We start from the raw sequence: 15,862 nt of genomic DNA, 5'->3' as shown, positions 1-15,862 counted from the left end.
ATGGCCCCCACCCTGCTCCAGAAGCTCTTCAACAAAAGGGGTGGCAGCGCGGCGGCCCCCCACGGCCGGGCTCCGGGGGAGGGGCCCGCCTTCAGGTGAGCGGCGGGGGCAGGGCGGGTCCGGGCTCGCCGGAGCCGGCTGCACTTGGGCCCCGGGGGCTGCCCCGGCTGCGGCGGGGGGCGGCCAGGCAACGGGGGAGGTGGCGGAGAGGCCGGCGGGGAGCGAGAACATCGCTGCCGCCGGCCGCCTGCTGAGAGGCCGCAGCGCAGGTGTGCCGCAGCCCCCCCCTTGGGGTTCTCCCTCTGCGAAGTTTCCGCAGGAGCCGGGAGGAGCGGCCCGCGGGGAGGGGGCACCCCCAGCCGGGCGTGGGGCGGGGAGGCGGCGGGAGGCACCGCCGCGCCGGGGTGGCTCTTCTCCCGCCTTTCCCTCTCGTTGGATCTCTCAGCCATTTTATGTCCGAGTTGGAAGTGGCACGCTCGGGAACCGTGGGGCGCCCGCCGCCCGGCCCCTCGGCAACACCGGGGGAGAGGCGCCAGGCCTTCGCTTTCCTTGCGTTTGTATGTGATTCCTGTGATAACTCATGCTCAGGTCTCATCAGCACAGGAAAATCAAAAAATGGCTTAATTGTTGTGACCTAAATACACGTGCATAGTCTGGTGACCCACTGAGCATTAGGTACCTTTCACTGCTGTCTCTGCTTGTGATACCGCAAATCCTTAAAGGTGAGATTTAGTAGCTGTTGCTACTTCAGAGCTTGAATATGTAATCTTTGTATAATATTGAATTACTACTGTTTTCTAAACCCTCGCGGACAGCATTTTGCTCAGGCTGGTGGAGCTTTGTTACTTTCAGCATCTGTTCTGCTCACAAGACCAAACCGGCCCTGGTGAGCACAGTGACTATCACATGCATGTCTGGTAAGCTCTGTGTCTTTTTTTCTGTTCGGCATGAGTTGACTAGTCTTGTGATCAGACAGTATACAGAATTGAATTGGAATCTGGGCTTTCACTGCTGAAACTATTAAGAATGGTAAGGGAGAGGGGTGAAAAACATCTTGATCCACAAAGTGCCGTAGTGCGAGGCATGAAAGATCACCATCAAGGAGCCATTATGATTTCAAAGGTGGTCTGTGTGGGCCATGGCCATATGCGTGGCCAAAGCTGCAAGATCGTGGTGAAAAATAGAGTAACATCAAAATGGCATTAGGATATTTGGGTTATAAGGTGATTCCTTTGAAAGTGGTAGGACACAGTACTGGTGCTGTATTCGTATCAGAGAACAGGGCTGGTGAATTTCAGGAGGCCGTGAAGTCTATATACTATACTTGCTAGTTACTTTTTGTAGCACTTATTCACCTTATGAATTAAATATCTCCTTTAATTTGAAAGAAAACAAATATATTTTCCACATTTAAACTGAGTGACAATTCCCAACTATATTATTTTGCCCTGTGCTTAAAATCTTACCAAGTATTCTGTATCGGAGACCAATGCTCTTAGTTGTAGTTTTAAGGTTATTGGATTCGTCAAGGATCTCCATGAAGGCAGATTTGTTGCACAGTGTCCCCCCCATTAAAATCAGTAAGATTGCTCCATCTGGAGTATTTTGTGAGGTTAGGGATTGTATTTGTTTTGTTCTTCTTCCTATTTCTTCGGTAAGATATTCCACACTCGGTTTTCAGTTTGAATAACATTTAAATGATGTGACACTTCAAACAAAAACTGTTATCATTAAAATACTATTGTAGGTACCCATCACTCTTTTTATGCTCTATTTTCTCCCATTCCCTTGCTATCTGATTAGTTTTTGGCAAACGTAAAGTTAATAAAGTTATTTGAAGCATTTTGCATGTGGGTTTTTTTTTCACCTGTTAATATTGCATTAAGCTTCTTCCTTATGACTTCTAAATGTGCTGCAATGCTTTTTCTTTCTTTCTAGTCATCTGTTGATGACTTGCAGGAGCATACTTACTGGGTCTTAGAGCTCTACTACAATGCTTTTAATAGACTTTCTGTTGAACAGTAATCTCTGTTTGAATGGAGAGACATGATTGGACCTAAATAAAAGGAAAGACTTAATCCTTGGGTAGCTTATCTATTAAGCATATGCTGCTGGTCACTGTTAGAGGCAAAGTGGCAGGATCGTTTTGCGTTCTAATGGCAAGCCTGTATTTTTAAGGATTTTAGTTAGTTCTGTTCCCTCTTAGTGTTTTGGTTAGTGAGGTCCCTCCACATTCAGTATGTCTTGCTGTGTATAGCTCTCTTAAGCTACCCTGTAAGACCAATAACAATCTATATCCTTGGACTTTGAATTGTTATGAAAGTCTTGAAAGCCTAAATGTATTCACGCACCCTCCTTACCCAGAACAATAGCGGAATCACCAAAAATCTCTTTAGTAGATCATACCTCCTCAAATTCACTTAATTTGACAACTTTTTTCAAGTACGTTGTTAGGAAGCTTTGGGGTTCCTAGTCTTCCCAGGAATACCAGGAGAAGTTCTGTTGCAGAGGGCCATCAACCAGGCTTTAGGTTTGCCTGTAACAAGTACTACATGTACTTGTTCTGTTGCCTCGTCTCCTTTAACAGGAGCTAAATCTTGACCAAATGTTGGTGCTGCTTCCTCTCTTTGGCTCTGAAGAAAATGGCAAGCTACAAGCTCCGTGATGCTTACCAGGATGAGCTGGCACAGCCTCAAAGAGAAGGAGAGCCATGGTGCCTATAGCTGAATGTGGAGCCACAGGAAATGGTTTCTTGGGTGTATGAGCATTAACATCTTAATTTGGATCAGGAGTGCTCTTAAAGAAAACCTCTCAATTGTCTCCACTTACTGCACTTTGGCTCACATAGCCAAGTGGCTTCGGTGCGTAAACTGGATTCCTGTTGGAATGAGTAAAATTAGAAAGTGTGCTCCAACCGCTAATGGGCATTCAGTCCCTGGGACCAGACTACAGCTGGTCAAAAGTAAAACCCCAGAACACATATAGTGTGGGTGTCAGGTCCTTAGCACCAATTAATTCACTCTGTGGATCTAGTCCTGTTGGGCTGCACTACATGTTCCTGTAAACACAATCCTTACTTGCTGGGTGAGGAGAAAGTAAACATGAGGTGTAGATGTTAATGTAGAGCTATTAGGATAGTAGGACTTTCTACTGGCCTGCGCCTCCCTCCCTTCAAAATAATGGAACTATGAAGTGGTAGGAAGGTAGTAGTTAGAATTGTAGAATATCTTAATTCTTTTTTTAAAAAGAGAAATTATAAATCAGCTGGAGAACAGATGGGTATTAGTGACATGATATTGTATTTGTTCTAAGCAGTTTTGTATACAGATCTTCAGCTTCTGGTTTCTGTTACTACCGCTTTTTGCTTCCCTTAACTAAAAATATCTATATATGTGTTTGCGTATATATGTGTATAACGCATACATAAAAATATCTGTGTGTATATACACACATACCTTTCAACAGAGACATTTGAGTGACTGTAGTTCAACATATTTCTTTTTAGACTCTAATGTGTTGAAGAAATCCTAACTACTTTGTGTGTGACAAATGAGTATTTATGTGGCTAAATTCCCCTAATATTTCTTATTTCCTTATCAAATGTTACTTCCCTTACAAGATTGATTTAGAGTAGTTTGTACAGGTTTTTGGAGTGCTACTAGGGTCATGTGCTCAGCAGAATGGTAGCTATTACTGCACAAACAAAGCATGCTACTCACCATGAATTTTAAATTTTAGGGATTGAGTATTTTATAAGCACGTAGTATCTTGAGACTAGAATGTCTCATAGTTAAGCATATATTTGAGTAAGGTATTGGGGGATGGCTTTAAGGAAATGGATATGGGTTGCAGATAGTTTGATTGTACTTAAATTTATAGCTGTTCCTCTGTAATTGTGTTTACCTGTTTCTAGAATGAGATTTCACATCAGTGCTTTTCTGTACTTTTCAACATGAAAGATTGATGTTTTCTTTAAACTGAGGGCTAAGGTTTCACACTAATTTCAGTCTTTGATAGTTTTGTTTTGGTTTGGTTTTTTTATGAAGTACCTATATCCAGGGATGTAAGAACGAAAAGAAATGCCTTGGAGTTTTTTGGAAGACTGTGCTTTCACTGCTGAATGTGTAATTTCTGCATTGCAACCTCTGATGAAATTTCTTTGATATTGGTATGTTTAGTGAAGGAATGTTGTAAAACAGGGAATAATTTCATTTTATGTGGATTCTATTTAAAAAAAAAAGAGATTGTGTTATTTCAGCTGCGTCTGAAACTTGCAAACGGGCTGTTTCTTCAGCTTTAAGTGTCAGCTGCTCCTTCTAGTGTCTATAATGGAGCGGATGTCATGTTGTAACTGCAGGATATCTATCTGGTAACAGTTTGTTGGCTTTGGTATATGAGATCATTTGTTTGGCAGCTGATACTAGTAATTCCTTTGGTCATAGTGCTGAAATGCTTGGTGAGATCCTACTCGCTAAGCATTATTTCACAGCATTTATTACCAGCCTGGCAATGTTCCACCTTCTGAAAAAGGAAAGAAAGCAGTAGTGAGCTTTGAGTCTGCTTCCATGTCAGTTTGTTGTATCTTTGTTAAAATGAAACGCTCCTCAGTAAATTCTTGTATCTAATTGGGTTTGTCTTGAGCTTCTTGCAGCTTTGTAGACATCCACACAGCAATAACACTGCTGAGCACCCATGTACGTCTTCATACATGGAAATATCATTAAACATCTGTCTGTAAACCCTTCAAAAAGCATTTGAAAGAAAATCACTATTTTACATGCTGTAGGAAGGGCGATGCAGCCCAGGGCCAGATCTGAGCACGGGGGCAGGGAAGGTTAAACAGCAAGTCTAAGCCACATACCTCTTCACTGACAGCTGAAGGTGAGCCTCAAGGTGCTCTGTTCTGACATTAGCCTTTCCTCAGTAATGACAGCTAAAGAGTAAGTTCTGCAGAAAGAGATTTATTACAGTCTCACTCCAGAACTCACTCAAGAAAACAGCTTAGAGAGGAAGTGATTGAAAGTGTGGTCTTTTGACGTGGAAACCACACTTCCAGCCTGGGGCTGTTTTGAAGGAAAACAAACCAACCCCAAGTCCTCTGGCTTTTGAGCTTTGCAGGAACCAAGGCCATTCTCTTTAAGTTGTTTGGATTTCCCCTCCCCTACACACTTCTGTCACTGAACAACCTCTTGGTTTCCTCTAGCTTTGCTCTGAGACTCTCATTCTCTCTTAAAGTTGCAAGAAGACACCCCCTTTTTTCTTTTTTGCCACAGATGCCTAAAAAACTGTGTGGAAATGCATAAGCTACTGACGTTCTGAGAGGGATGGATGTACCTTGGTTATTTAATTTCATTCCATGAAAAGACACGTTCTTGCCTGACTGATCAAATTGGTTTTGCCAGTGGGTTATCTTATTTCTGATTTACGAGTAACTATCCATGTGGCATAATGAGCTAGTAGTGTATTTCCTACACACCTGACTCTTAAATTGATGCGCAGTTGGATAGTAGGTGCTTGATTCCTTATTCTTAGGGTACTTTTGCTGTTTACATGTCCGAAACTGGATAGGTGAGTACTCTGCCACATACTATGCTCAGTAGAAAGTGATTTGGGGAATAGTAGCAACAGAAAGCCTTGGAGCTACCTTCACTTGTCGGTAGCACAACGTAAAGCAGAACACTACAATCTAAAGCAATGATGCTAATGCTGTAGGGGAATACTTGTCTGTTGACGTAAATGGATTGATGTGAGTGAGAAAACAGAGCTGCTTGGGGCTGAAAAATGTGGACATTTGTTCATAAAAGCTGAATTCATAGAGAAATTTTTTGAAAGTTGATGCAGAGCTTTATTGCCAGTAGAGGCTGGGTTTATGTAAACTTACGTAAACTTCATAACTTTTTTTATGTAAACTTAGTTGAAGTAGCAGAATAGCTTTATTAAAACTTGAGAGGAAAGGAAGATGGAAGAGGTTTGACAAAAATGTTGTAATCATTAATCATCATGTCATCCCACTTTGACATTGTGGGATGTAGGTGTTCGAGTGCATGGTAGTGGCCTTTAGCTATAGCTTTGGTCTGAACAGTGAGTAACAGCAGACTGAAAGCCCAGAGAGAGTACATGTGACAAAATAGCTGGGGTCGGGGGGGGGGGCAGAAAATAGAGTAATTGTTTTCATTAAAGCAATTTATTTCTTGTTTTGGCATTTCAGTAATATTGAAGCTGTTGAGGACTTCTTTTGCAAAGAGAATTCTTTGGATAAATTCTGACTACATGTGCTACAAACCTTGGTGACGTACCTGTTCCTTTAGGTATTCCTTCTGACACTGACAATCATGTGCTTTCATCTGTAATCTACTTTGCACTTTAGCGATGTTCAGGGATGGCTTCTGAAGAGAAACTCAGTTTGCGCCATGTGTTGTGTTTTATGTTTGTCAACAGTTTTTTCTACTAAGTACACCCTTGATTAAGAGCACACTGTCGTCTTGCATGCCACTTTGTCTAAGCGTTGTAAGAAGAATGTTCTTATGCTATCCTAATTATCAGTATTTGCTATGTGAAGGTTTCCATGGGTACACTTCTTGGGCAAAAGATGGGGAACGCGGTTCTGTAGGATGGTGGTTAACGGGCTTGCTAGAGAGAATAAGCAAGAAAAGGAGGACTTTGAATTGGGTACTTCTTGTGTGAAGACAGCAAATGTGTCTGTCTGCACCTTTGCATGCACTTCCTGCGATAGTGTCAGATTACTACTGATCTGACTAACAGGCATGGACGTGGTTGCTCACCTTTGCCTGTCATGAATCATCTCCTCTGTGTGTGCTCTGCCTCCACTTCTTAATCTTCGGGCTCAGGTTCTTCTCCGTTCTGCTTTCTCCTCACTTTAACAGTGCTTGCTGCCTTTCCTGCCTCACTCCATTTGCCCTGTTTGTATGCGTTTGTTGCTGGAATACCGTAGCAATGTCATTTTTTTATATGCAAGATTGAGGTCACAAGACAAGCTCCCGCGCAGACTGCAAGGCAAAGCATTCTTCTGAGGCACCAAGAGGACTAGCTTAGGAGCTTCAGTAATAGTGCCTGTGCCTTCCCCACTGCAATTAGGGCAAGTACAAGTGCCTTCACATGACCGACAGTCAAAATATCTGTTTTGTCAGTCAGGACGCTTCCTGGATATTGGTGAGATTCTTAGAATTTTACTGATAAATGGGCATGAGGGCTTTATGTCACACTTGCTGCTGTTAAAACTGACTCATGATTTTCCTTCCATAGACTGTGCTGAAGTGAAACTTTAGCTGTGTGTGATGTAATTACTGACTCAGTATGGAGCTTTCTCTGCAGCATGTTCTCACCTCAATGCAATACACCTCAGCTTTTCTCCTCCAAGGTGCTCAGTGGAGTTTCACACATGCTAATGAAATCAGTTGTATTAAGTAAACAGTCTGACAACATTTATTTACTTTTCTAATAGAGGTGCTAACAGGCTGAATTTGATATTAGCACTTTAAAATTAGAAATCTGAACACTTTAGTACTTTATATTTTATAATGAAGTCAGGAATTTTCTTACAATAATAACTCTTAGCTTTTATTGTCATTAAGTTTACTAACTTGTACGAAAGAAGAGTGGCTTGAATGAACTCGGTGCTCTGGATTTCTATGCAGAGTCTTTGCACTGAATTCTGAATCTGGATGTTATCTGACACCTGAAATGGCTGCAGTGGTACAAGACGCTATTGCATTCTCCCATGCTGTGCTGAAATTGATTTTTGGCTGGACATTTCTCATTTCCACAGTAGCGTTGCTATAATAGAGAGTGTTGGAGCCCTCCTCAGTCATGTCTATCTAAAAGTCAGTGATACAACCATCTCTTGCAGTAGTTTGTGTTAAGCTGTCAGACTTCATGCAGAAATGGTTATGGAGGCCTCATATGTTCTAGTCCTCAGCTGTGTTGAGAAGGCTGGAATAAAGAGCTGGGAATTGGTAACCACTTCAGTTCACTTGGCAGTATGCGTCTGAGCTCTTACTTGATCTTGGCTTTTAGCCTGGAGGAAAGTTGCTCTCACATGGTAGCCAGTTGAAACAGCTTCAGGAGTGCCAACCTCTGCCTTACCAACTGCTAAAAGAGTTTCTAAATTGCATCAAGTTAAAGAGTTGGAAAAATTAACCCTCTCTGATTATAAAGATATTTATGACATCTGACTGTGGATATACAGCATGCTTACTCAGTGCTAAAACTATTTCACATGTGATTCCAAGCTCTAGAGTGGGTGAGTAACACCTGATGACTTCAATATTTGGGAGACTCGAGGTTATATGTCAGTCATCCCCTGTGGACTAGATCAGAGTACAGTTTAGTTCAGAAACAATTCAGGTACTAAACTTCATGTGTTCAGAAGTTCCTGCATGCAGTCTTACGGACAGGAATACGTTTGGGAATGCTTTTAAATGGAACTAGGAAAATAATCTATATTTGAAAACTAGCTTTTTCTGTTTGTCACTTTATGGTGGCACTTGGTAACTGTAAAATGCCTATGTATAGCTGGACTGGATAATGGGTCCAGGGGTAGGTATGCAATGGAGAGGAAAATGAGAACAGAACATTGTATTTTGTAGTGGACATGGCTTTTTTGCAACAATCAGTCAACTCAATGAACCTGTGTACACATTGATACTATATCTGCCTGATTTCTTTGTTTTTAAGCAAAAAAACACCTGGGTGGAATGTCAAAGATGGCTTGAACCTCTGAATTAAACTTTGTTTACTGCTTAAAGAAATAATTTTATATTTGTGGTGTTGGAATGTGAACTAGAAATCTGATTGAAGCAGTGGCTTTTCGTTTGCATTACTGAAGCACTAAAAGTTGGCTAGAGTATAGACTTCATTAGAGTTGTATCCTTGGGCCCTCTTTTGACTAGAAAAGAAAGAGTGAGTTTTATTTGTTTTTTAATGAAGTTGTCCTGAATCTGTAATTGTTAGGAAGGCCCCTAGTGAGTCTGCTCTGGTAGACTTCATCTCGGGATAAAGTCAGGTCCATTATAAAGGACTTTCTTTATAGAGTGTTTTAATGGGGAACACTGAAGGAGCTTGACCAATTCTTACCTTCTCACGAGGAGAAAGGTTTCTAATTTGTCTAAATAGATAATTGCTACATAAGCTTGTTGACTGTAATTTTAGTTTGTTTCTATCCGTGAATCTTCAATGTGTGAAGCATTTTCCTATTGCATCACAAGGTTGCAACTGGCTCTTTTTTCTGTGATTTTTATTTTTTTTTGTCCAGATACTTCATGATTGACAGACTGCTGCTTGGCAGCTAAATCTTAACATGTTACTGGGTGTGGTCAACTGTAATTATGTATAAACCTGGCTGTATAAACTTCTAAGTCTAATGTAATACCAGTATTTTTTAGAAAATGTTTAGGATCCTATGTGAGTAGTTAGAGTGGTTGGCCTGCTTTAAGGAGGAGGCTGTTTCATGACTTAATGACTATTTATACATTCAAAGTCCTACACAATTGGTAGTAAACAGAACGTAATTCTCTTGCATGGTGTCTTGCAGCAAGGTTAGGTTTGCCCATGCCAGTCAGCTGCACGACTGTGGTTTGTTTGGTTTTGTGTGTAGTCTTTTTCATTGAGAAGGTATTATGGTGTGAGTGATTTAATTACCCTGATCTTCTGTACGGGGTCCTAAGACGTGGCTCCTGCTTCCCTTTCCAGTGAAACTAGAAAATAAATGTATGTAAGCCTTCAGGATTCAGTGCTAGTTACTGGAAAGCTACCTACCACACTGTCTACAAGAGAGGGTTAAGGAAAGTGTTTTGGATGGAATAGACAAATTATCATGACAACAACAAGAGGAGCAAAACATATTTTTGGCTATAACAAGTGAAAAATGCCGGAGCTGATGTTATATCCGTCTGTGTTATCACTAAATTCAATCTAAGTCAGGATTTCCTGGCATTCATCTAGACAGAGGCGATGGACTTTTGCTGTTCATGCTATAGTAACTTTAGGGTGATCGAGCATGGCTTCTTATATATGTGTTCTTTCCCATATCCTTGCCAGCTGAGTAAATCAGTAAATTTTCATAAATATTCAACATACTTTTTCTTCATTCCCTTCCTGGTTATTGCAGACTAACTTTTCAGTTATAATCTCTATTTTAAAAGAATCAAAAATGGTCTTGCTCTTACAACAGTTTAACATGAACATTTACAGAGGGCGCACCAATATTATGTTAGCTGATCAAAAAACCTGGGCTTCTTCAGCTCACAGCACTTCTAGAGCGCCACATTTGATATCTTTGATTTCATATATTATGAATTTGGGAGGATGCACCGAGAACCAGGTAACTTTTAATTTTTTTTAAATTTATTTTTTTTTTTTTTAGTGAAATCATACTGCTGCATATGCACTTTTGGGTTAGTTGAAACTGACCCCTTCTGAAGCAATTTCCCTTGGAAGAAGGGCATGGGATCCCTGGGTAGCGCTTGCCTCTAGCCCTGCTTGAGAGTATTCTCTTGTGTGGTGGGAGTGGGTGTTCAGAACAAGGATGAGGAGGGGATTTGCAGTGTTTTCTGCACCACTGGAAAGAGTACCCTAAACTTATTTGTCTATAAAGTTTGAGAGAGAATGCCACGTCTTCTGAAGTTTACAAAGCCCTCTTGTGAATGTAGCCTTTTCATAGCAGGAGTGGAGGAAGTTTGTACAGAAATTGTTTCTGTTAATATGCGGGTGTTTTAGTGAAGCTAGTTTAGTGAAGAGGTGTGTGTGTGTTTTGGCAAAAGGAGTAATTTTCAGCTAACTAGAAAAAATCTGGAGGGGGATGTTGAACATCAAACATTGTTCATATCTCTATCAGTTGGCATTAATATGTATTTATTTGTGTCTAATAATATTGTTTTAGTCATGTTTTTTATTTTCATATTCTAAAACTACTCCTTTGAACAGAGGCTTGAAAGCTGCATACAGACTTTTTCTTATTAAATAAAAAAAAAATAAATAGGGCTTTACAGAAGAAGGAGAAGGAACAGGAAAGAGCAGGCAACCAAACCCATGCCTCAGGATACCGCCCCTAAGGTGTGGTGGTGATGTCTGTGCTGGCCTGCTGATTTACGTAGGAGATACTAAGGTCTGAGATCCGTCAGTACTTTTCATACAGTGTTGAAATGCAACAAAAGCTGGTACAGTGTTATAAATACCAGATTCTGCCTTGCGTTATTGCTCAGAATTCTCCTTCAGATGTGCAATGTGTAGTTCTTCCTTCTGTTCAAGAGAAGGTGGGGAAAGGCAGAGGCAGTAAAGCTGGTAGGATAAGAGATTTCTATTCATCTCATTTTCTGGCAGAGGCAGTTCTCAGACGTGCCTTGGCAGTGTCTGTATTTAGTAGCTGTGTTCCTGGACGCTGGCCCAGTCACATGGTGCCGCTGGAACAAGTGACATGGGAATGATGCATTAGCTGGGACCCGGCGCTGTGTGCCGGAGGAGGTGGGGTGGCCCTGCTGGCCGGGCGGCCTGCGCCCCAGTGCTCAGCGGAGACGCTGGACCGAGTACTACTTGCTCCCGTCCTGCTGCTGCCGTTTGGCTCAACCTGTTTGGCTACAGTGAAAGCTGGAAGTTGGTTACTGGAGGTGCCTGTAAAAAGATAAACAGGAAAAAAAAAAAATGACCCAAACCCTAAAGAGAGTTAAATTAACAAGTAAACCTTTGGTTCTTTGAAATGGTAAAGATTATTACTATGAAACAACTTCTGCAAAATATTTGACTTAATTTAAATCAACTGAGCTCTCCTAGCTGTTGGAAGCTATGGGGGTTAGGGTGGAAAGTGGGATGGAAGGGGGAAAGTTGATTAAGACTAAGTAAGGCTTTCTGTACTGAGGAGAGGACTGGGTGATGGATCTAGAGTGCTAACCTTATTGTGTACTTCACCTTTCTTTGTTTAAAGTCCTAGTTTAACAAAAATAAACAATTTTCTTAATGGTAAAACGCAATTAAATATATGCACTTTTTTGTGCGATTACAAATCTTGAGCTCTTCTCTTTGCTAATGAGGAATTCCATTTCTGGGGCTAGCAACTGAGAGCACTGTCTCTGTGCTGTTTATGGTACTACTTCAAACACATTGTTCTTGTTGGATTTTTTTTGTTTGGTTAGGGATTTGGGTTTTTTTACGTTATCACTGAGACACTGTATGAAACCTAGCTCCCAAACTTCTGACTTGTAGGTAAGCCAATGAACAGTGAATCCAAACTTAGGAAAGTTGGCTGAGTTGTGAAACACTGGTTTAATAGGCTGTTCTTGATGTTTGTGGAAAGCTGATGTGTGCAATTTATGGTGACTTTAACTTGTATAGATCTGTTTGTTAGCCTCTATCAGGTGTGTGTGGTTTTTGTGGTCATTTTTTGTGCGTGTGTGTGATGGTATTGCTTTCTAGCAACAAAGCTTGCTAGAAAAGCCTTGAAAAAATCCAGTATATTCTCCTTCCCTAAGCAGGGAGTCTGTGGAATTCTAACTTTTCAGTGAACAAATATATCCAATATCGTTTTGCTTTTCATATAGTAACATATAGAATTAGGAAAAAAAAAGTAACCTTTCTGTACAGTGATCTGATATAGAGAACTTTATTTTTCTCCACCAGAACTCTTTCTACAGGAAAATCTAAACAGAGAGAAGTGCTGCAAATAAGATGTTCCTTCACTTGTTGCATGACTAATGTGCAATGTATCCTGCCTAACTTGTGTGAAACTAGTAACTATGTATCATGCTTGAACAAGGTGGTTCATCTGAGGTTAACAGTGCTTTACCATATTAGGACTACTTTAAATCATCGTGGAAAAAGAATGTGGTGTGGCACCAGCACAACTCTTCCATATCCAAGGTTTTAAAAAGAGGAGGAGCAATGCAGGGTAAATACGTCAAATTGGGAGGGAGGAAAGGAACCTACATCTCCTACATAAGCTATTCAACAGACTAAAAGAGGGAAATTCATCATTAAGCAATCCAAAATAGATTCCACATCACCTTTAAACGTGTTTTGGCACTCATCCTGAATGTCTGGGTCGTAGGCATTTTTTGTGTATCAACTTTGCTAAGCGTATGTTTTGCAAAAACAAACGCTCACTGAAACAGCAGGTATGATTCAAACTTTCTGTTTTCCTACGCTTCTCTAGCCTGCTTCTAGAAGCTGTTTGGAAAATAAAACCTTACAGGGGGCTCTGCAAATATTCTGTTAGATTTGAAAACAGTGCTTAAGTTTTAGTGGACAGCTGTAAGTTATACAGAAAATTATTGTTAATTAGATAACGCCATCATACATATTTCCTCTTTCCCCCACGCCAAATTTTCGTGCTAAAGTATTACCTTGAGTTGAAATCATTTAGGCAATTGTCTCAGTGGAGTTGCAGTACAGGAAATGACCTACAAACAGAGCAGGTGACATGCTGTCACATAGCCTAGAAAAAGAGTGGTTAAACTCTGCTTCCCGGAGGATTATATCTGGAGAGCAGGACACTTTCTTCCACTTTCCGTATTATGTACTCCTTGGACTCAGGGTGTTTTCTATGTGTGGGTTTGCAACTATTTTTTTTTTTTTTTTTTTTTTGCTTCAGAAACTGTTTGGTGGATTTTCGGTGGTAATTCCCCAGGTATTTTGGGATTTATAGTGTTCTACAGATGACTTCACCTACAGATGAGGTAGTGTTGTGAAGTACGTCTATTTAGTGACCTTACAGGAGTTCCTAGTTCTAGTCTCTGATGTGAATCCAATATTGCAGTCATTTAACTGAATGTTTCAGAATTTTGTTTTGGCTTTTGTTTGGGGAAAAGATAGGACAGAAATGAAGGCTATCAGTTGCTGATCTTAGTCTAAGTGTAGGAACCTGGCCATCAGCTGTTTGTTTCATTTACACCTCAAAGGTGACTAGGAACACTGATGTTTAAAGTAGTCCTCCTCAATGAGGTGAGGGCTAGGACTCACCCTCTCCTGGATCGTTTGAATAACTTGAGAACAGGCCAAAGCTTTTTCACTTGTTTCACTCACTTGGGAGGAGGAGTGATTGTGATCTACTTGTCACAGTACTTGTCACTACTCTGGGAATTGAAACTGAACTTTTTTTCTGTTGCTATAGGCTTCCCTCTGCAACTGAGCAAGTTGTTCAACCTAACCTTGCTCTGGTTTTCTGCTTGACTTTTGTCCAGTGTTTAGAGGTTGGGTTTACTGAGATTACAAAATCCTTTTAAGAAAGGCGCTGTGCTATTTAGCAGGTAGCACGTAGCACTAGGTTTTGAAATCTTACTGTGTTTTCTAACTACTGCTGTATTTCTGGGTGACCATTAGCGAAGTTATTTTCCATTTTTAATCTGGAAGGGAAATAGCACTATGGCTGTCACCTTATAAAATGTCTAAAATTTTACTGATGGGGGAAAGCTATGTAAGACATGAATTATGAGCAGACATGTATGGATAACTTTTAAAGCAGGGATGGGGAAGAGGACTTTGTTCTGCAGTGGAATTACCTAGCCTGAACAAAACATCAGGTTCCTTTGTTCTGTTTAAAAACTTAAATTTTCTTGGTCAGAAGTATTTTATTAGGTATTTTTGTCATTAGTACTGCCATTAAACTGTTTTAATGGGCACATGACTATAAATTCTCATCAACCAACTTGATGTTTGTGACAAACTTTTTTTGGTGGTTGTTTTCCCTTCTACTTTTTTAAAAAAGCTTTTCAAAATAGTAGTTTCAGATTCTAGGCCAAGTGTGAATACTATTTGTCCTTAAAAGTAAAAGCATTACAGTGCAGAATAGCTAGTGTGTTTCTTGTTGTTGGTCATTTCTTTTAACTGATAACCATATGGCAATGATGACAGATTCTTATTTGCTCCTAAGCTATATGAGGTTGCTAGGGGTTGTCAGATGACACTTGCTCACATGAGAGCCATTAACAGGGTGTTGTAGCCAGTGTTAGAACAACCTTGCAACTAAGGGCGAGTCACTGCAAAAGCAACTATGCTTTTTTTTTTTTAAGAGGCCATATGGTTCAGTCTTGTGACTACATAATTGCCAGCTACCTAATCACATACCAGGAAACAAACATAGTTAAAGTCAATATTAGCTGTTGTATCTGCTACAGCTTTGCACCAGGCTTGGAAGGAAAAACTCTTAACAGCAGCAAGAGCAAGTCTACAATGGCTTCTGAAACTTGAAAGTCATGTCTACTCCTCTGTCTGGAATAATTGCAGCAGTATATTAGCTACAGCTGTTGTTCTATATTAATGGCTTATAGAATATATGAAGATCTCTTCGCCTTTTTTTCCCCTAACAGGAAATTCAGCAGAGTGTGTTCCTGTACAGGGAAGAAAGCCGATGGTACATTACCATCGTTAATGGTTGATCTATAGTAAAGAAATCCGCTTGAGGCTGTATCTCTTCAGCGGGTATTTAGTTTCTTTGAGGGAGCTTTACAAGAGGATTTGTAGCAAAAGAAAATGTGTGGGGGTACACCAAAAGCTACAAATGGCACAGGGGGACAAATAGAAAGAGCAAGAAATAACAACGATGTACCACTCGGAAATAATCTCTCTTGTACCAAATTGGATGAAAGGATTAGAAAATCTTTGAGAGACCAAAGTGTCAGCTGTGTGAGCAAAGTGACTAGACTGCTGCAAAACAGGTATGCATGTAACTTTTTTGATATATATGATTTTTGACAGAGAATGGACATTTTTAGTTGGTATTAGATTTATAATCTTGTGCCTGAAAGGCTATTTTGTAAATAATTGGAAAAGTTCTATTAGAAGCTTATTCTTGCTGATGATGGTGACTGATACTCCAGAAAGTCTTCACTGTTGTTTGAAACTGAATCTACATTGTTGA

At 40.5% G+C, this 15,862-nt stretch overlaps 1 protein-coding gene across 1 annotated transcript in view; it reads left to right on the top strand.

Moving 5' to 3' along the window:
- The window catches only part of FNIP2 (folliculin interacting protein 2), a 49,393-nt gene continuing 33,531 nt past the window's right edge, over nt 1-15,862 (top strand). The window contains exon 1 of the mRNA XM_050895537.1: nt 1-95. Coding sequence (XP_050751494.1) covers nt 1-95 — 95 coding nt within the window. The remainder of the gene's footprint in view (nt 96-15,862) is intronic.

The sequence above is a fragment of the Gymnogyps californianus genome, chromosome 4, assembly GCF_018139145.2.
Source record: "Gymnogyps californianus isolate 813 chromosome 4, ASM1813914v2, whole genome shotgun sequence".
Lineage (NCBI taxonomy): Eukaryota > Metazoa > Chordata > Aves > Accipitriformes > Cathartidae > Gymnogyps > Gymnogyps californianus.
Note: the sequence above shows the minus strand (reverse complement) of the source record. Positions and strands in the feature narration are given on the sequence as shown.